At 44.0% G+C, this 20,541-nt stretch overlaps 1 protein-coding gene across 2 annotated transcripts in view; it reads right to left on the bottom strand.

Moving 5' to 3' along the window:
• Nucleotides 1-20,541, bottom strand: part of LOC306922824 (PDZ domain-containing RING finger protein 4) — a 167,228-nt gene that overhangs the window by 392 nt on the left and 146,295 nt on the right. The window contains exons 6-10 of one of the 2 annotated variants that reach the window (XR_013789969.1): nt 14,545-14,643; nt 8,549-8,611; nt 6,919-7,020; nt 5,742-5,870; nt 341-3,264 (exon numbers count right to left, since the gene is read on the bottom strand). Coding sequence is in view for 1 of the 2 variants with exons in the window: in XM_079500669.1 (XP_079356795.1) it covers nt 1,810-3,264; nt 5,742-5,870; nt 6,919-7,020; nt 8,549-8,611; nt 14,545-14,643 (1,848 nt within the window). In the remaining variant the exon portion in view is untranslated. Of the gene's footprint in view, nt 1-222; nt 3,265-5,741; nt 5,871-6,918; nt 7,021-8,548; nt 8,612-14,544; nt 14,644-20,541 lie in introns of those variants that run through there. The other variant, XM_079500669.1, reaches the window with a different exon arrangement.

Consider the following 20,541-nt stretch of genomic DNA (forward strand, 5'->3'; position numbering starts at 1 on the left):
GCAAACAGTTGAGATCAACACCATAGACCTACTGTAGCATCCCTATTCTGTGGCAAACAGTTGAGATTAACACCATAGACCTACTGTAGCATCCCTATTCTGTGGCAAACAGTTGAGATCAACACCATAGACCTACTGTAGCATCCCTATTCTGTGGCAAACAGTTGAGATTAACACCATAGACCTACTGTAGCATCCCTATTCTGTGGCAAACAGTTGAGATCAACACCATAGACCTACTGTAGCATCCCTATTCTGTGGCAAACAGTTGAGATTAACACCATAGACCTACTGTAGCATCCCTATTCTGTGGCAAACAGTTGAGATCAACACCATAGACCTACTGTAGCATCCCTATTCTGTGGCAAACATTCAGCAAACATAGCCAATCTATATATAGATTGACTATTTTCAGCGAAGAGATTTGGTGTAGATTAGAAAATGAAAAAAACAACAAAAACAAAACAAAGGCCAGGTATAGAGCACTGATGGACTCTGCTCAATTTAGTGTAAGGGGTTAATGATGGTTCACATGTATACGTAACATACAGTTAAAGTGTCTGATAATGTTTTCCAGATTTCAAACAGCACATTATATGATTATAGATTATATAGATTTATGGCTGAATTATAATCTCTCCATCCTACAGAAGATTTGTTCATGTGTGAACCATCAGTGTGCATCAGTGTTGCATGAATTCACTTCCAGCTGTTTAAGGCTATGTGTGGAGTTAAATTGCATGTGGAGATGTAAAAACAAACAAACAAACAAACAAACAAGAAATACTGTCTCGTAAAAGCTATGAGCAGGTCCATTTGGTGTGGGATATAATGTATACATGGAGAATGACCTTTACATTTTGTTGAGAGCTCAGAAAAGATTACTAAGGGGTCTAAAGGGACTGAAATAAACAGGATTTGCTCTGTTAAAGGAGAGACAGACTTTGTCGTCTTATTGAATGTTTACGATTTTCTAATTAAAATTACTTAATTGTATTGTGTGAACCATGAAGTGAAGTGAATTCTAGCTTTCAGGCCATCAGGAAGAAATGTGTAGTGTGTATACATTTTTAGTTTTGTTTGATTAATTAATTTCTTTGTCATTTTGAATGGAGTAATTTATTACATAATTTGGTAAGGACTATACGAGTGACAAGAAATACATAAACATATTGTAATTACATTACCTCAACCGTGTCAGCATAGTTTTTGAGTTAGAAAACAACTGAATTCAAAGGGTAGGTTATTTATGAATCATTAACAATCATTAACAAGTTAGACATTCTTTGTTATGCACCTTGTATTGTACTAAAAGTTGTACAGTACTATGTCTGGAATGTGTGAATATTCATAAGGTTTTTTAAGTAAAATATAGAATTGTTAATTACATAAGCAAAAATTAGGTCACAATTGCATTTTGAGCAATACAATTTGTATACTCAAAAGAAAGCTCCCAACTCCTATCTGGAAACTCACACTGCTGCCTTGATTTGTATGGGTAGAAAGGAAGTATGAAAATAATCAATGATCAAAAAGATAAACATCTATAGCATGAAATAAGAAAAATAACTACATTGCATCGCTATAATTTCATACAAAATTCTTTTCTGGGAGAGTGTGACATGAAAAACAATGCTGAAAAATAAAATAAAATGTCATGAAAACACTGATAAATTCTTTACAAAAATGCTATTTGGGTTACAAAGTGTGAAAAATATTCCTATTGTCCGCATAAAAATGCCACATTGAACGAGGCAAGTATATTATACCACATGGGGTAGATTGTGTGTTTGTTTTGATCTCTTTTCTTTATACAGTAGTGACTGATAGGAAGGCGTTGTGCACCTTGGCCCCTTCAGGGGCCTTGGTGCCATGAGTCATCAGTTCCTGGATGGTCATCCAGTTGTCCAGGATCTTTTTGTTGCGTTTCTTCAGCATCTTCTTGTGGCTGAGCTCGATGATGCTGACCTCCTTCCGGCCCTCACTGCCGCTCTGCGGGCACTCCTTCAGGCTCTCCAGGCGGCTGCGCTGCATGAACTCCCGTCTCCTCCTCTGTTCCTTGGCCCTGACCAGGTGCTGCTTCCTCTCCTCCTTATTCCAGTACCTCCCCAATTTCATCTCGCTCATGGCGTCATCGTCCGTGGTCATGCCGCCACTGCGCTCCTCCTTGATCTTCAGGGCGCGCTCCCGCAGGATCTTGTCTCTCACAGGCCTCTTGGTGATGTATCGCGTGCCATCGCTCCGGATCTTCACCTTCCACTCCATCTTGTGTTCATCGGCAGGCTGCTGTGGCTCATTGCAGACACTGAGCAAGCTCAGCTGGCTCTGGGCGTATTCCACGGCAGAACGCTGCTGGATCAGTTGCATATAGCTCTGGTAGTGGCGGGCGTGGGCTGGGATGTTGGTTTGTCTCTGCTGGGAGCTGTGGGACGGGGAAAGGTAGGGGATCTGGGAGCCCAGCGGCTTCAATTTCCCTTTCCTCTCCTCTTCCGCTTGAGGCGCCTGGTCCGACTCAGAGTGGTTGCAGTGGTCGGGGCTGCTGCTCTTGGCTAGAACTGCAACCGTGTGTGTGGGGCTGGGACTAGGGCTGAGGCAGTATCCCGTGGCCAGGCTGCTGCACAGGTTTTTCTGATTGGTCAGACTCACCATCCTGTGGAGGGAATGATCCGGGGAGCGATCCATGGCCAGAGGGGTGCTCCGCGAGCTTTCCGCCGTATTATAGGCACTGGAGCTGTCCTTGTCCGATTTTTCCAGCCTCTCATTTATGTCTCCCAACTTACCCCTGGTGGGCTCGCCCCGGCGGAGGCTTTGGTCCTTGGCAGAGGGTGCGGAGTGGCCCGTGGAGGGCGACTGTTGACCCTTGCGCAGGTTGTGGGCCTGCATGATGTTCTGGCACTCCAGCTCGATGCTGCGCAACTCCTCGTTGAGCATGCGCAGCTCCCGCTGAACTCCGCCCTGCTCCGCCACGGTGCACTCGATGGTGCTGCGGCGGCTGTAGAACAGGTCGTACTCGCCGCTGTTACGGATCTGACACTTGAGCTCCAGGAGCTGCTGGAAGCGGTTGCCCTCCCTCTCCTCCTCTTCGTCGTCCTCTTCCTCCTCCAGCCGCGTGGAGCCCGCGGGCCGGTTGTTAGTCAGGCACTGGGACAGACGCTTCTGGATGTGGGCCAACATGTCACGCTCCGAGCTCTCCCCTCTGCTCTTCACTGCTCTGTCTTTACTGTGAGCGAGCGCGGAACAGGTGGGTCCGTCATCCTCGGCTCTCTGAAATGAAACAGACACACACACGTGATGAAAATTAATTTCTCAGATTTTTAGACTTTCCATAACTTTCTGGTATTTTTTTTCTTCCTACGCATTAAAACAGAACAAGGAGATTGGAGAAGAAAACGTCATCTCTATGGAGGTTCAGCAAAGGCGCTTCGCTATTCTGGATTATCCTCTAGGACTGTTCCTTCTGATGTGAGTACTTCTGTTACTTTGGGGAGTGTTTCTTCTCCGCCCATTTACATGGATTTTTATAATATGCTAATCTCCCAGCAAAGCGGAATTTTTTAATTTTAAATTAATTTTACATCAATGTTGTGGAATTTAAATCTCCTGCCATACATATTCACAGTGGTTATTTTGTATTTGTATTTCAAAGGCCGGCGCCGCTGCTTGATTTTCCAAGTTATTTTTTTTCTATACTGTACGTGTAAATAAAGTGAGTTTGATCCGATCTCCACCACCTTTCCAACAGCAGTTGGAGTGAGAGCAAGTGACCCATATTCAGTTAGTGCATCTCAATTATTCATGAACCTGAACACATGATGGAGAATTAATGTATATTATTATTATTTGAGGTTTATTATCAAGAGATATGTGTCTTTTAGCCCACCCGTTCCCAGCACGGGGCCCGGGGGCCCCCAGGGGTCCTTGAAGGGGTTCCAGGAGGTTCCCAGTTAAACGATTGATACTGTAGTTATGAACCAAATGGGACCCTTACAGGTCTGTAACTCCAAGAGTGGAATGGAACCAAACAGATCCTTATGGGTCTATTCTCCACTATTCTCCAGAGTTAAATTCATACTGAGGATTTAAACAGTGTAGATTGGGGTTGCAGAGATAAAAGTAATATCAAATGGGGATCTGTGCCTTAATGCATAAAGCCCAAACCACACCAATGGGTCGTCATGCAACCAGACAGTTGCGAGGAGTTGCATGGGGACCCATTGGTGTGGTTTGGGCCGTTGAATTGAACCAGTTGAATAATTTGGGTCGACGTGGGTCGACATGCAACAGGTTGACTCACTCCCAATCTTCTGCCGTAGTCTGAAAACCCACCTTTTCAGACTCCATCATGGCCCGTAGCACTTACCCTACCGCCTTAGATAGTACTTTTTGTAGACTTAGATAGCATTTGATACAGACTTATACAGTAGCATGTTATGTAGACAGCACTAGAATTGCATTGTATGTAGTCATAGCACTTCATAGTACATATGTATAGCATAGTATAGTATATGTATAGTTTATATGTATAGTTGCATTATATATAGAGATATTCCACTGTTACGTTCTTAGCTTACACGTTTCATGATAACTACTTTTTATGTATGTGATGTATTGCCATGCTTTTTGTTCTTGCTTAATGTAAATCGCTCTGGATTAAGAGCGTCTGCTAAATGCCTAAATTGGTTGAGAATCCCTGTTTCAGCCCACACGCAGCATAAAGAGCACAGAAACCAGGTCAGTGAGGACTGTTTAGCAGATCGGTGCAGTATGCCTTGAGTTGTGTCCACCTGGCAGCCCTTCCTTTTATTTAACTAAACAAACATGGGGACCAGAACTGTTCCTGTTGTTGCCAGACCAGTGTGTGTGTGTGTGTGTGTGTGTGTGTGTGTGTGTGTGTGTGTGTGTGTGTGTGTGTGTGTGTGTGTGTGTGTGTGTGTGTGTGTGTGTGTGTGTGTGTGTGTGTGTGTGAGAGATACACTTTCAGACATCATCATCATCATCATTCGCCCTCAGTGCCCTCGAGATCTACGACACAAGCTGCTTCCACTGGTCTCTGTTGCTCATTGCCACACCAAGTTCATTCACAGTCAGTCCTGTGTCCCTACTCAAAACATCTGGAAATGTGAGTGGTCTTGTTTCCACTTTCAGTGTTCCGGTGTTCCCTCCATATAAATCAATGAGGGACACACAGAAGCTTTATAGGCTGAGGCTTCATTTATACTTTGTTCACATGACCCCTTTGCTTGACAAAAATGATACCGCAACCTCGTTCCAGGTGTAATGAATTGTGTTTTGGTCACACTGCCAAGGTCACACAAATTAATTTCCCTCTGCCAATGTGTGGGTGTAAACGAGGCTCCTAGGACTCCCACCTGCTGGTTATCCTGCTCCTCCTGGAGAGCAGCCAGCTCCACCTCCTCTCTCTGCTGCTCCTCCATCATCTCCATCTAACCCTAACCCACCTGCTGGTTCTCCTGCTCCTCCTGGAGAGCAGCCAGCTCCACCTCCTCTCTCTGCTGCTCCTCCATCATCTCCATCTAACCCTAACCCTAACCCACCTGTTGGTTCTCCTGCTCCTCCTGGAGAGCAGCCAGCTCCACCTCCTCTCTCTGCTGCTCCTCCATCATCTCCATCTAACCCTAACCCTAACCCACCTGCTGGTTCTCCTGCTCCTCCTGGAGAGCAGCCAGCTCCACCTCCTCTCTCTGCTGCTCCTCCATCATCTCCATCTAACCCTAACCCACCTGTTGGTTCTCCTGCTCCTCCTGGAGAGCAGCCAGCTCCACCTCCTCTCTCTGCTGCTCCTCCATCATCTCCATCTTCAGCTGCTCCAGGAACTCACTGTGCTCGTCGTCCAGCCACGCCTCCTCCAGCTAGAGAGAGTATATTGATTCAAATTAGGTCTGTATCTTTGAATGTTTTGACTGATTGCCGCTTGATTGGCGTTTTCATTGACAAAATGTCATGGACACAATGCCGCTGGCGCCTCGGGTGTAAAGAAAACAAAGACATAGACAGTCTTAAACACTTTCACTTAAATACGTTTTGTTGCTATTGATGTTGTTGTCTTCTTTTGTGTGAGGGAAGGTATATGTAAGGTTGTTTGTCTTTTAAAAATTGAAAATCCTATAAATAAAGTAATTAAAAAAAAGTTTTTCAAAAATAGGAAAAATCACCATGCATGACGCATTGCGTTGCATTTTAGAGCATGTAGATCGGCTGTTTTTTGCTTTTTGTGTGACACTGTAGTTATAGTATGACAAAGTAGGGCCTTCATTGACGAATAAACATACACAATTGAAGTATGGTGATTTGGCGGTTTCTGCCAAACAGCGATTACATATCTGTCAAAAGGATAAAACACACAAAGAAAGCTTGAGAGCTTATTTCCATTGCCAGGTTGAAAGTGGTTAAGACTTTAGATTTACTACGTGGAGAGACTTAATTTAATTACAAAGTATCCTCCATTGCTCCGGATCCTCTACGCTCCTCTGTGGCTGAGCTCCTGCAACGACTCAGCAGCATGGCCATGGGCCTGAACACACTCCACATTAGCATGCCATTATAGCTTTTATGGTTTACCGTTGGAAGTCAATTACAGCAGCGCTACATAAAAATAAAACATGATGAGGTGTCCCAGTGCTAGCTACTGTATACCACTACCACTGGGAGTAGAGTGGTGAATAGGAAGGTTGGCTACAGCACAGCACCAATGTTTATTATGAGGCCATACACAGAGTAAGTGGTAGAGCCCCGGGGCTGTGAACAGTATGCTTTGTTTACCTAATTTGAGCCTACACACTACATGTCAGTGAGTTCCTTAATTGACCAAATTCAAATGGCTGCAATTTGCTTGTGTGTGCATTATGGCCAATGCCTCAAAGGGTCTGCTTTGGGGATTATATTGGATGTGCAATTCACCTGCAATTCTGGTCTGGCAACAAGCAAGGTGATGTTTCTGCAGTCTTCGTTGGAGAGTGCTGCCACAGCCTCCTGTCTGTCCTGCACATCCTGACCGTTTATCTGAGGGAACACAGACCCAAGTGTGCACATTATAATTCTGCTTGTTTGTTGGTAAAATGCTGATTCTTTGAAAACATACACTGTACACGCACATACTCACGCACCCATCCACAGTACACATGCGTACAAGCACGCGCGCGCGCGCGCACACACACACACACACACACACACACACACACACACACACACACTCTCTCCCATAACAGAAGAATAAGGCCACAATCAAAGTGGCACTACACAATAATCTCCACTCCAGAGGCGAATGCCAGCAGTCTCCAGTTTATGAGGCTAGACGAGGCGTTGATTATGAATGGGACAGTGGCCAAGGGTTGGCGGAACTGTTGTGTTCACTAAAGTATCCGGCAGCATACATACATCTAGCTGCACAATTAACTGGCCGGTGACAGGGGACGTCCATCTTTTTGTGGGCAGAGTAATGGCCCTGTCAGTGTTGGATAATAGTGGCACAGTGCTGCCTCGCAAACAACCCCCCATTCCTGGATCAAAACACACACGCCAGCGTACAATTAGGCCAGCGAAGTGCATTATCTCTGACCATACAGCAGTTACACATCCCTCCTCTGTCCCTGAAAAAATAATCACCAGCACAGAATATTCATCTCTGCCACGTCTGTGCTTCTCCTAACTCTGCACAATGAACTCATTAAAGCATACACACAGCATAAACAGAAATGGGGGAAATTCTATTATGATGACACTCAGTTGCTAAAACATCCACCTGCTAGTGCAATAGTAGCCCACATTCATTAGTGCTGTCCCATTACCTACTGGTAGCCTATTCAAAATGACCTCTCTCACCAATTTCAACCATTAGAATTAGTGGCTAGGAATTAGGACTGGGAAATATATCAATATTTCGATATCGATATCGTCTGAATATCGTAATGCTGAATAATAATGGTGTTGTGAGGATGTGCATCAGCTATTTTAGAAATAAACTGACCATGATACTGACTCGTCGAGGTATTTGGTAAAACATTGTGATATTTACTGTTACTGTCCATACCACCCAGCACTACTCTCTGAATCACCTGTGCCCAAACAATAATCACCCATCACCCAGAAAACCATGGCAGTGGTGTTGTGGGCTGCCTTTAGCCCACCACACGCCACGCACACACGCACGCACGCACGCACGCACGCACGCACGCACGCACGCACGCACGCACACGCACACGCACACACACACACACACAACATCCCTGCCCAAAGATGGAACTAGGGGCTAATAACATTCATCCCAGAGGGGTGTAAGGGAGCTGTGGTACTACTACGACTCTTAAAAAGCCCTAGTGGTGCTGAGTCTGTAAGTAAAACAGAGGGGGGGGGGGTATTTCTCCCCCCTCTAACCAGTTCCTTCTTTAATGTTCTGTCATTAAAAATGAATGGGCTCTCGTGCTGCGAGACAACGGTGGAGCACAACCAAATAAAGGGCTTTTACATAGAATCTAAATGAGAACTGGTGGAAGAGGAATGCTGATGAGGGCGACGTCCTTCAGTACTGTACCTGTAAAATGCGATCCCCCTCTCGGATGCGGCCATCCCTGGCGGCGATGCTGTTTGGACCAATCTGTATAAAAAGAGATAAGATTTGATATAGGTCACACATGATATGAATGTTATTTAAATAGACGTACAGTAACAGTGCAGTTTGCAATTGTCTACAAGTACAGTAATAGTATAGCATGTTATTTAGATGATAGGTTTGATGTTCAGCTGGTATGATTTTCCTTACACCCTGGTTAGTCTGATCTTACATGTTTTAAGCAAAAAGAGTGTCTGACTAAATGCCTAAATTGTCAATTGTAAGAGATAATAACGTCCCTGCTGGCTCACAGAAAACGAAAAGAATGTCTGAAAATCTCTCAAATCCATTTTCAAGACATTCTTCTATTGCACATGGAAGTATAGTCTAGACATACAGTCTAGACTCATAATAACACAGAAACTTCCTTGGAAACGAGCAGGTTTCCAAGGAAGTGTAGTGTAGTTGACACCTCGCTTCCAGAGGAAGACCCTTGCTGTCAAAAACCATTATCGCAGCTGCCTTGTCACGTATCGAGGCAACTTTCACCTACTCTGCTGGCTAATAGAAATCCACACACACACACACACACACACACACAGACACAGACACAGACACACACACACACACACACACACACACACACACACACACACACACACACACACACACACACACACACACACACACACACACACACCTGTCAGTACTGTACATGTGTGAGCTAAAGGAGAGTAGAACTTGACCATGATGCCACTGCTCAGAACATTTAACAGTTGCTTTTTCAGCTGACTTTACCCACCTCAGTCGCTGTATTTAATTAAATGTATTCAATTAAATTCAAATCACCTACAGTAAAATGTTTCACCACCCCAAGAGCGTTTGGTTACAATAAAACTATATTAACCACAGCATATATACTACACCATAAAGTCTTTGGTCTACCGCATTACACTGATTGATACACCAGAAGCTTCTCATAGTATCTATAAATGGCACTTCAGCCCCTGATCGGGAGACGCACATGCGGCTTGTATAAATAATGCCAGTTGAGCGAGGGGGCAGGACACTCTTTCATCGGCCAATCAATTGGCGACTGGGGCCATTCGTTTCACTCTGTCCAATCAGATGGGATCTCCGGAGATGGTTATAGGCCCAGTGGTGTTCCATCTTCATGATAGCGCAGCACGCCACAGAGGGAGCGTGCTCATTAAGGAGGAAGGTCACCAGACTGGACTGGGACTCCGTCTGGGAGCATCAGGGGACTGGATCAGTGGTGTCTGGTGTCTTTCCCCATTTTTTATGGTAGCCACAACAATGGTTTCATGAAACAGAGAAACTGGGTGAGTGTCCTGTGTGGGTTTATGAGTAAAACACTATCTTTGCATAATAAACAAATATATAACTAGAAAGGTATGATCAGTAAAGAGCTCTGCCAGGAGGAATGCCCTACCTCCCTCCATCTTTCCGTTTGTCTGGGGCTTATGATGACAATGTTTTGGGTTTGTGCGTGAGTACGAAAAGTCCCAGAGGGGGGACAGAGATGACAGAGAGGACTGTCATTACATCATTACGGTGCAACCAGAATCATCAATTCAATCAGCCAAAACAAGTTATTTTCAAATCTAGCATTCAGCATGTACACATTTGTCATTTCAATTAGTTTTGGTATATGCATTGGCAAACATCGACACTCAACTCTTTCAAGTGGCTAAAGACTGACTTAAAACAGCTTGGAATTAGTTGAATGTTCATGGACGTTGATGCATGATGCATTGCACGCATCATGCATGTATGGTTGAAAAACATTGTCCCCTGGCAGAGACAATAATGATACAATAAAACTATAATGGCACTGGTAATTTGTTTAAAATGGTGGCATTTTAAGTGCAGTATTTAATCATGCCATTTGGTGATGTAAAATGTTGTGCAACAAAACAACACAACAGATTGCGAGTGAGAACGGAACCGAACACCAGCAGCATCCTTAAGATCGAGTAAGGTTGAGGAAACCAAAGAACACTGCTGTTGGTGTACAGCTCATGCTGTAAGCAGTTGAATCACAAGAGCATAAGGAAGGCAGGTAAATTCAGTTTGTTTTCATAATGACCTTGCGCTAGCTGCTCTCTCTCTCTCCGTTCATGTGATCTGGCGTCTTACGAAAGATCACAGTATACGAAACACGTCGTCTGACACGGCTGGCACACACAGTGATATTCACACGCAGCAGGCTCATCTGAATGCAGCTCGCTCCACTCGCCTTGTACTGTTTTTCACAGAGCCAGAACCTGAGGACAGGCTGCCAGGAGCCACAAGAAAGAGAGAGAGACAGACAGACAGACAGACTGCACTGATCTGTATTCCACACGAGTCATGGACCAGTACCTTGCGGGTTCTGAGGCCACATCAAACGCAGCGGAGAAACTTGTTTGGCTGAACGGGAGAATGGTATTAATAATAATAATAATAATAATAATAATCTTTATTTATATAGCACCTTTCATACTTAAAGTTAAAAGTGCTTTACAGGGCAGAACAGAAAAACGTAGGTATGTAGGCTGTATGTTACTGTATACTGTAAGTATAGAGAGAACAGTGAAACTTGTCATGTACATTGATTCTCTACATCACTGATGTTTGGTCACGGACCCATTTTTATGGGTCACAAGTAAATATATATACCCCCCCCCCCCCCCCCCCCCCCCCTTTAAGAAAGTTTAAACAAAAAAATCACAACCTTTCAACAATTAAAAACAATTCCAGCATTTTTCAAAAGTTGTTCATAATTAAAAATAAAAAAATCTAATGATTTCCATTTCTGAAAAACCTTTAAAAACTTTAAGAAGTAGTGAAAATGAAAATAGCGGCTCTACAAGCTCACAATGTGGCACGAAGTGATGCGTTGTGGGCTTGTAGATCTCTTATTTTCACTAGTTTGGGTCCTGACTGTGCAAACGTCTAAGTTCTCTTTTGGGTCTTGAGCAAAAACATTTGGGAACCACTGCTCTAGATGTATTTAATTAGTATTTAATAATGATGAAGATTAACAATCAATAATTTTACTGGGGACCCTCACAACCCCCTCAAGCACCCCTGTTTGGCCAGGGACCACAAACTGACAAGGTTCTTCAGGGTTCCCCAATACATTTTCCTCAAGGGCCATATTTTGACTAGGGAACCAGGCTGGGGGCCGAGTCCGCAAGCGCGAAAAATTGTGTTTTTTATTTTTTTCATGAATTCATTAAAAATTGTTCTCAACCAGTGGTCCAGGGACCACCAGTGGTCCTTGAGGGTGTGCCCAGTTTGACATGCATAGGCTACTGACCCCCATTTAATGCCATTTATATCTGGGACACCCCCCCCAAAACAAAACAATTTTTTTTTGAAATTCTTCCAGGGGCCACAAGGGGGCGCTCCGCGGGCCGCATATTGGGGAACCCTGGCTGACAAATATCTCTCCTGTTTTATCTCTGTGCCAATGGGCTGACACATACCTTTTTAGTTAGTGTGATCACGCACGTTGAAAAACATTCAATAATCTCATTCGCTCTTGATAAATAGGTTCAATCGTGAGATTATTTCTCCCGGCAGAAACTCGCTCTACTCACATGAATATTAGACTATACTGTAAATTGAAAGAGAGAGTGGAATATTAAATGACACATTTGATGTACAGCACATACATTCGGCCCATATGATCTAGCAAAAACTACTGTAGTCTTTCTACAAAGCATGTACTATATGCAACGATAATGCAACACTTCAAAGAGGTGAGAAATACAGTAATACACTTTCAAAGCATGGCTCTTTATTTCAGATTATTTCCATTTCCTATTATTGCACTGCTATATCTTGTAGGGGGCGATTAATATTGCATGTTTGCCGTAGCATCACCAGGAGTTGGTAAAGAACAACAAAGTAACACTGGCAAGAGGATGAGAATAGATGTCAGGTGTGGCAGTTTCTAGATCAGTAATTCTCAAACCTTTTAATTCCAAGAGCCCAGTTTGATATATGTATATGTATTAGCCAACAGAATTGTATTCCTATTCTTTTTATTGATACGTTTTAAAGGTATATTCAGTGATTTGACTTAATTCAAATATCACTTATTTTTTCTTTTTTTCTGGATAATCCTCCCTACTATAGAGTGTGCTGACCATATAAGGAGTTCCTCCCTGTCCCTGTGAGCCCCTGGGGTCAAAAAAACCCTAGTTTCAGTTTTGGTGGCGGGTGGCAAAACCTTCATCCAATCAGGATGAGTGGGGCCTTCCTCCAATCATGATCGAGTGGGGGCGGGCCTTGGTGCACATGCTGTTGGCCTGTTGCACTTCCCCCCACTGTAGAGTGTGCATGTGCACATTTTGTTACCGGGGCGGACTGGGTGGTTTTCCAAATCACCCAAATCACTGAATGCTCCTTTAAATATACACTGCTGGTCCTGAGTACGATTTTCGTTTTATATGTGCAAACATGTGAAATGACAAATAAAGTGAACCTTGAACCTTGAGAACAGACTCCCCCATTTCACACAACACAATCGTTATCTCTGGAACCCCAATCTACACTGTAAAATCCTTAGTTAATTAAATTAGAAAAGTGCTGTATATATGTATGAATGGTCCCATTTGTACACTTACAGTCCTGTAAGGCAGGGGTTCTCAACCCGTGGGTCACGACCCCTCGGGGGGGTCGCCAAATTATTTTGGGGGCTCTTCTAATTGAACAGTGGTGGAAAAGTTACAAAAAATTGGTAATATATTACCTATTACAGTTACTTAAAACAGTAATATTACTTTACATATTGCTCCCTGCCAAAAGTATCTACTGTAGTTACTTATTACTTTACTTGGGTTTTTTTCCGCCCGCCCTGAGTAATGGCATCTTATTCTTTTGTCCCCAAAAGTGTCACACTATACCCAGTTTGTTCCGGATGGTTTAAGCCCCGCCCTTCCACATCCAATAATATGTACAGACAAGTGCACATTGTCTTATCCGCTCTATATAGTCTATCAGACCGGATCAGCAGCCTCTATCCCAACCCAGTCTACCATTAATAAACACTCAAAGCCCACAGGACCACCAAGGCTCGTGAAAGTAGTAACAAGTTACTTTTGGAAAATAGTAACATATTAGTAATATTATTACTCAAATTGTAAAGTAATTAGTTATATTACTATTTACTGGAAAAAAAAGTAATAATATTACTAAAGTTACTTTAGTTACTTTCCAACTCCAAGTAGTGTGTAGTAATTATATAACCACCTGGATTCAAACCCAGAATGAGTCTAGCATCATAGCTGAGATGCATATTTATTTGTAGTAATTAACCACCTGGATTCAAACCCGGGTCTCCTGCCAGGGAAATCCACCCTTGGCCAAGGCAGATATTAATGAATTGCATTTTTATAGCGCTTTTCCAAGTCATCAAAGCGCTTTACAACGGTTCATTCATTCATACATTTGGAGGTGAAGCGGTGAACAGTCGACGCCAGCTTCCTCACTTCCCACATTCACACACCAATGGTGGCAAGCTCACACCGACCAACTCGCTGAAGGCAATGTAGGGTTCAGTGTCTTGCCCAAGGACACTTCGACATGTGGACAGGAGGAGCTGGGATTCAAACCGCCGACCCAGGGATCATTGGACGACCTGCTCTACCTCCTGAGCCACAGCCGCCCGATAGTAGATAGATATTAGGCTTCTCGGGTTCAGGCATTGCTACTCTGCTACACATGCTTGACTATAGTGCATAAGGATTCACATAACATGTTAGCTCCAAAAATACCTTTACTGAGATACTCAGTATGTGCCAATGTGCCTGTAAACACAGCAAACGTATAGATCAGTGTTTCTCAAAGTGGGGGCCAGACCCTCAGGGCAGGGGTCCTTGGGGGGGGGTTCCAGGGGGCCCCCAAGACAACTACTTAAAGATGGTGTGCCGTGATTTTTTTTGTAAGGTGTGCAATCTTCTCACCTCGCTGACATAGATGTCCACATCATCTTCCTCGTCTGTCCTGTAGCAGAGCGTCAGCCCCAGCTTCTCCTGGTTGTTGAGTCGACACAGCTCCACCTCCTGCACAAAACAAACGATAAAACTACGGTAAGATTCATCTTAACCACTTGAACCCCATGCATGCAGCATCCATATTCTGGGCATACCTGCCAACATTAGACACTGAAAACATCAACAACAACAAATCATAAGAAAAACAAATGAATCATGTCAATCAAGTATGACAAAAAAAAAAAGAAGCAAAATATCACAAAACACATAAACTAAGATAATAACAACCACAAATATTATGAAGCTCTTTGAAGTGGCCATGAATGCCATAAAATGCATGCTGAACTCTCAAGAGTGTGCCAACAATGACTGCATTAAAATTCAGATATGCTGCTGTAATATTCTTCAAACTCCACCAGCCACAAACACCTCTCTTGATTCTAAGACCCTTATTGGCTTCCACCTCCCTTTGCGCCTAGATCTCTGCCTGTCAACCACTTAGCCCTAGACGCCCCTCCAAACCCCATCAAAACAATAATAAGACATAGACAGCAACAGTTATCAGCCCCTGGCATCCACTCAAACCGTGGCACTGTCCATTCCAACCTCCGCATGCTGAAACGTGGGACCTCACCACCAGATGTCACTGCACCTCTCACTATGTGCCTGTTAAATGTTAGATCTCTCACAAACAAGTCTTTCATTTGCAGAGATCTTATTATGTCCTCAAATACAGATATATTTATGATTACAGAGTCATGGCTGGGTCCAGGCGATTCTCCAACTCTCAAAGAGACCTGCCCACCCGAGTTTTCATATTTTAACCACCCTAGATTGGGCCATGCCGGTGGTCTAGCAATAGTGTACAGAAACATCATTAAATGCTCCCCTGTCGACTTTGGCAGCTATTCCACTTTCGAATTATTTTGTTTTATTATTAATGGTAAGACCCCTATTTTATGTGCCTTAATCTATAGGCCACCAAAACGCGTGGCCGGGTTCCTAGAGGAATTCTCTGAGCTTTTATCAATTATTATGGCCCAGCCGTACAGTGTTATCCTGACGGGCGACTACAATATTCACGTCTGCTGTCCTTCCTCCACGTTTGTTACCGACTTTATTAATATTTATGAATCCTTTAACCTGATACAGCACGTAAATGGTCCCACCCACAAATTGGGACACACCCTTGACCTTGTGCTCACTCATGGCGTCTCCCTGGTTAACTTAAATATTCTAGATTTTCCTCCCTCAGACCACAAAGCTGTATTTTTCCACACCATGCTGCCTCCTCCTGCTCCTCCGCCACGTATATCCTCCCGATCCCGGACATTCAACTCCAATTCCAGTCATCTCTTTCATCAGGCCTTTTCAGCTACCACAGCCAATACCACCATGCACCCACCACTGTCAGTTGATATTTTAGTTGATGATTTTAACAGCACCTGCTCACATATCCTCGACTCTATTGCACCTTTTAAAATCAAATACGCCAAGCAAAAATCCATGCTCTGGCAAAATGATCAGACCAGAGACATCAAAAGGAAATGCAGAAAGGCTGAAAGAAAATGGAAGAAAAATAGACTCACCTCAACCCATGACCATCTCAGGGAATTGATGGCCAGTTATCAATCTGCAGTAAAGGATGCCAGAAACAGCTATTTTTCCAATCTCATCACCTCTCACTCCCACAATTCCAGAATTCTGTTTAATGCAATCAACTCTGTAATCAGCCCACTGCCCAGTCAGCCTCTGGAGGCCTCCTCAGAAAGGTGTGAGGAGTTCCTCCTTCACTTCATCAATAAGGTTGAAGGAATAAGACAGAATCTTCCCCCAGTTCCTAGAGCCCCTGATAACTGTCCACCACTACCGTCCCGCCTCACCTCATTTCAACAAATTTCACTAGCAACACTCCAACAGACAATATCACAAATGAAATCTTCCTCATGCCCATTAGACATCATCCCCACCACATTTCTGAAAGAGGTCCTCGAAACCATTGGCCCTGATATTTTATCAATTCTAAACTGTTCCCTGGCCACAGGCGTTTTCCCAAGTAGCCTTAAACACGCCCTGGTGCAGCCCCTACTGAAAAAACCTTCCTTGGACCCCCTCATCTTAAACCATTTTAGACCTATTTCAAAACTCTCTTTTTTATCTAAAGTTTTAGAGAAAGTGGTTTCTAACCAATTGATTTCTTTTATGAATTTTAACAGTACGTTTGAAAAATTCCAATCTGGTTTCCGCACCCTCCATAGCACTGAGACTACTCTTTTAAAGGTCACAAATGACCTACTCCTTGCGGCTGACTCTGGGGACTGCTCAGTTTTATTTTTGTTGGATCTCAGCTCCGCTTTCGATACGGTTGATCACCACATTTTAATAGAGAGACTGGAGCACTGGGTTGGGATTAATGATCTGGCACTCTCCTGGTTGAGCTCCTACCTTAGGGGTAGGAGTTTGTCTGTCACTATTGGAGAGGCCTCCTCCTCTCGGGCCCCCTTTACCTGCGGAGTCCCACAGGGTTCAATCCTAGGGCCACTCCTTTTCAGTATTTATATGCTCCCCATTGGCAACATCATTCGCACCCATAATATAAACTTTCACTGCTACGCGGACGACACCCAACTATACTTCCCATTAAAACCCGGCTCCGGCAACATGTCACCTCTTTTGGCCTGTCTCTCTGACATCAAAGCCTGGATGACACAGAATTTCCTTCAACTAAACCAATCCAAAACAGAGATAATTTTATTCGGCCCCCCTACTTCAACTCTCCTATTACACTCACAACTTGGTTCCCTTTCCTCAAATGTTACACCTGCAGCCCGCAATCTCGGTGTGTTTTTTGACTCAGACTTAACTTTTAATAAACAGGTAACAACAGTCGTACAATCATGCTACTTCCAACTAAGAAATATCGCAAAAATCAAGCCTTTCCTGTCACCTCCGGACCTCGAGATAGTCATACATGCCCTCATTTCATCACGCCTCGACTACTGCAATTCCCTCTACTCCGGCCTTATTAAGAAAACCACATCCCGCCTACAGTTAATCCAAAATTCTGCTGCCCGACTGCTTACCAACACTAAGAAACGAGACCATATCACACCAGTACTTGCCACTCTGCACTGGCTGCCTGTGAGCGCCAGATGCGATTTCAAAATTCTACTCCTTACATATAAAGCCCTAAATGGGCTGGCCCCTACCTACATCTTCGAAATGCTGTCCCCACCTAGATCGGAACGCATCCTCAGATCATCGGAGAGGGCCCTACTTGAGGTCCCTAGGACGAACCTAGTCACCAGAGGTGATCGGGCTTTTGCCGCCCGGGCGCCCAAATTGTGGAATGCTCTACCGGTGCATGTAAGGCTAGCACCATCTGTGCCTGTGTTCAAGTCACTTTTAAAGACTCACCTGTACAAAGAATGTTTTTTACCCTTTCTATAGGAGACTGTACATTTTTAAACTGTTGATATTTTTGTCTTTTTTCCCATTGTGTTTCTCGCTTTTAAACTTGTACCTTGTACTGTACAGCACTTTGGAGCATTGCTCTGAAAGGTGCTATATAAATAAAGTTCATTATCATTATCATCATTATTGGCGCTGGGCTGCCGTCGCTGTGTGTGTGTGTGTGTGTGTGTGTGTGTGTGTGTGTGTGTGTGTGTGTGTGTGTGTGTGTGTGTGTGTGTGTGTGTGTGTGTGTGTGTGTGTGTGTGTGTGTGTGTGTGTGTGTGTGTGTGTGTGAGGCTGGGCTGCCGTCGCTCATCCAAGCAAGTCTGAGGGAGAGAGTGTTTGATGATTAATGCCGTTTTCGGCATCAGTGGCTCGATCGGAGATGCTTTGATAAATGTCAGAGGACCTCCAGTTCTTGTGTTGTTGCAAGCTGTTGCCAAGTACTAGAATATTAGATTATTATAAATAAAGTATAATTATGGTAATACTATTCACTCATTGCAGTGCCATGAGTATTCCTCATCTTGTCCCGCCGGGAAGTGGCACCAAACTATTGACTTACAAATGAGCAGTTGTCAAATTTCCCCATGGGCTTTTTAGACCACCCTCCTGTTTGTATATGCATCATTTAAGCCTTTTTTAAGCGCATAAACAGCAAGTGAGATGAACATTAGCTAGAGTTAGTGTTTAAAAATGGCACACTTTCCACTCGTCCCCAATATGTGAGTTATGATTAACCCATTTTGACCTGACAACAGATTCTACAAAATGTCTTCTAAATCATGACAGTTTTCTGAAAAAAATCATGTTTCTATGTCAGTCATTCTCAAACATTTTCATGTCAAGGACCCCCAAAATGATATGTAATTGGCCGCCGACCTCCATCTGAAAATATGTTGTCCCAGGGACCCCCCCAAGAAGCAACTCGGTGCCCCGTTATGAGCTTGTAGATCTGCTATTTTTCAACAGCTAAAGCATAACATAATGCTTAAAACACCAAAAGGGGTTCCCGCCCAACATGTCACTGGATAAGAGCATCTGCTATTGATTTTGCTTCATGTTTACACGCATGTGTTCTATTCATTTTCTAATATAAGAAATACACCACACAAGGACCCAAACAGCCAAAAAGACCGGTCGAATTCTAGTTAATTCAATAGAGCCCAACACCAAAGAGTGGTAGTTTGGGCCTGCCTGCCTCAGCCATTGTGTAATAGCAATTCTGTAATATTTAAACGACAAAATGAAATCATGAGAGTTAATTTCACTCTGAGGGAAGGGTCCATTTTGTGCACACTCACTTTAGAACTATACGGTAACACTCAGGACTTTACAGTGTAGGGCCTAACAAAACAGCTCGATGCGTTTGTGTTTGCTCTTTCCCCCACAGACAGTTCATACGCAGTTTATGTCCCATTTTTGCTGCTACTTCAAACAACAAGCCGACCAGCCTGCAGAGCCTCTCTTCATGCTTAGCCACGTCAAGGCTGTTGAAGGGAATCAACTGTGAAATGGCCTCTCCTCTGAAGGTCTTCATTAGAGCAGAAACACACCAACTCTTTCAGCAGCCAAAAGCTGGTAGAATTGAGGGGGGGTGAAGGTGGGTTGTGGGCATGAAGGGGGGTTGTCTGGGGGGCTCAGACGGGTCTGTATAATTCTGTAGGGAGAAACTGAGAGATCCATTTCCTCCTCTTCTCTCTGACATCCGAGGGTTGGCTGGTTACATGTGTCAGACGTGGCATTGGGGAAATGGAGAAGTAACAGACCATTGGAAGGGATGGGGGGGCAATAGAGCTGCCACCTGATGCCTCTCCCCATCCCCTTGCTATGCTAACCTCCACCCCCTGCTGTCAGTACCCCCGCAGTAAGCAACAAAATATAAATGTGGCCTGGGCCATGGCTCAGTGGTCCAGGCACCTTGGCTGGTAATCCAGTCTGGCAGTGTGCCGCGGGTTCGACTCCCGATCCCGACGGCCTTTACTGCATGTCTTCCCCCCCATCTCTCTCCCCAATTCCTGTCAGCCTACTGTCTGTCCCTCCATAAAATAAAGGCGAAAGCCAAAAAAACATTTAAAAAATATATATAAATGTATTTCTCTTTATTCCCTTTTGCCTTTTAACCTTCTGCCAACGTTTCATAAGGAGTGAGTGCATTCTGCGGCAGCAGCATCTGCCTGGGCCAGAGACCTGCTGTGTCTGAAACTATTAATTTAGAAATATTCAACGTCAGGGTTTAATGTACGTGGTTTATCACATTACATTTACAACACACATACGGGCTGATCATCAGGAAGCAGCTCTCCCAAGACCAGTGTGAACATGTTTGTTGTTGCTGTTACTGTATGACACAGATCTGAATTTTCACTCTGTCGATCAATAAAGCTTTATGTAATTGTATCTTATTTGATGCGTATTGGTTGTCTCACGTCAGGACCTGCACAATCCCTGTAATCCCTGTATCCCTATAGCCACCTCACGTGGACACGTGCAGTTAGTGTGCCTACTGTATGT

Source organism: Electrona antarctica (genome assembly GCF_951216825.1).
Source record: "Electrona antarctica genome assembly, chromosome: 5".
Lineage (NCBI taxonomy): Eukaryota > Metazoa > Chordata > Actinopteri > Myctophiformes > Myctophidae > Electrona > Electrona antarctica.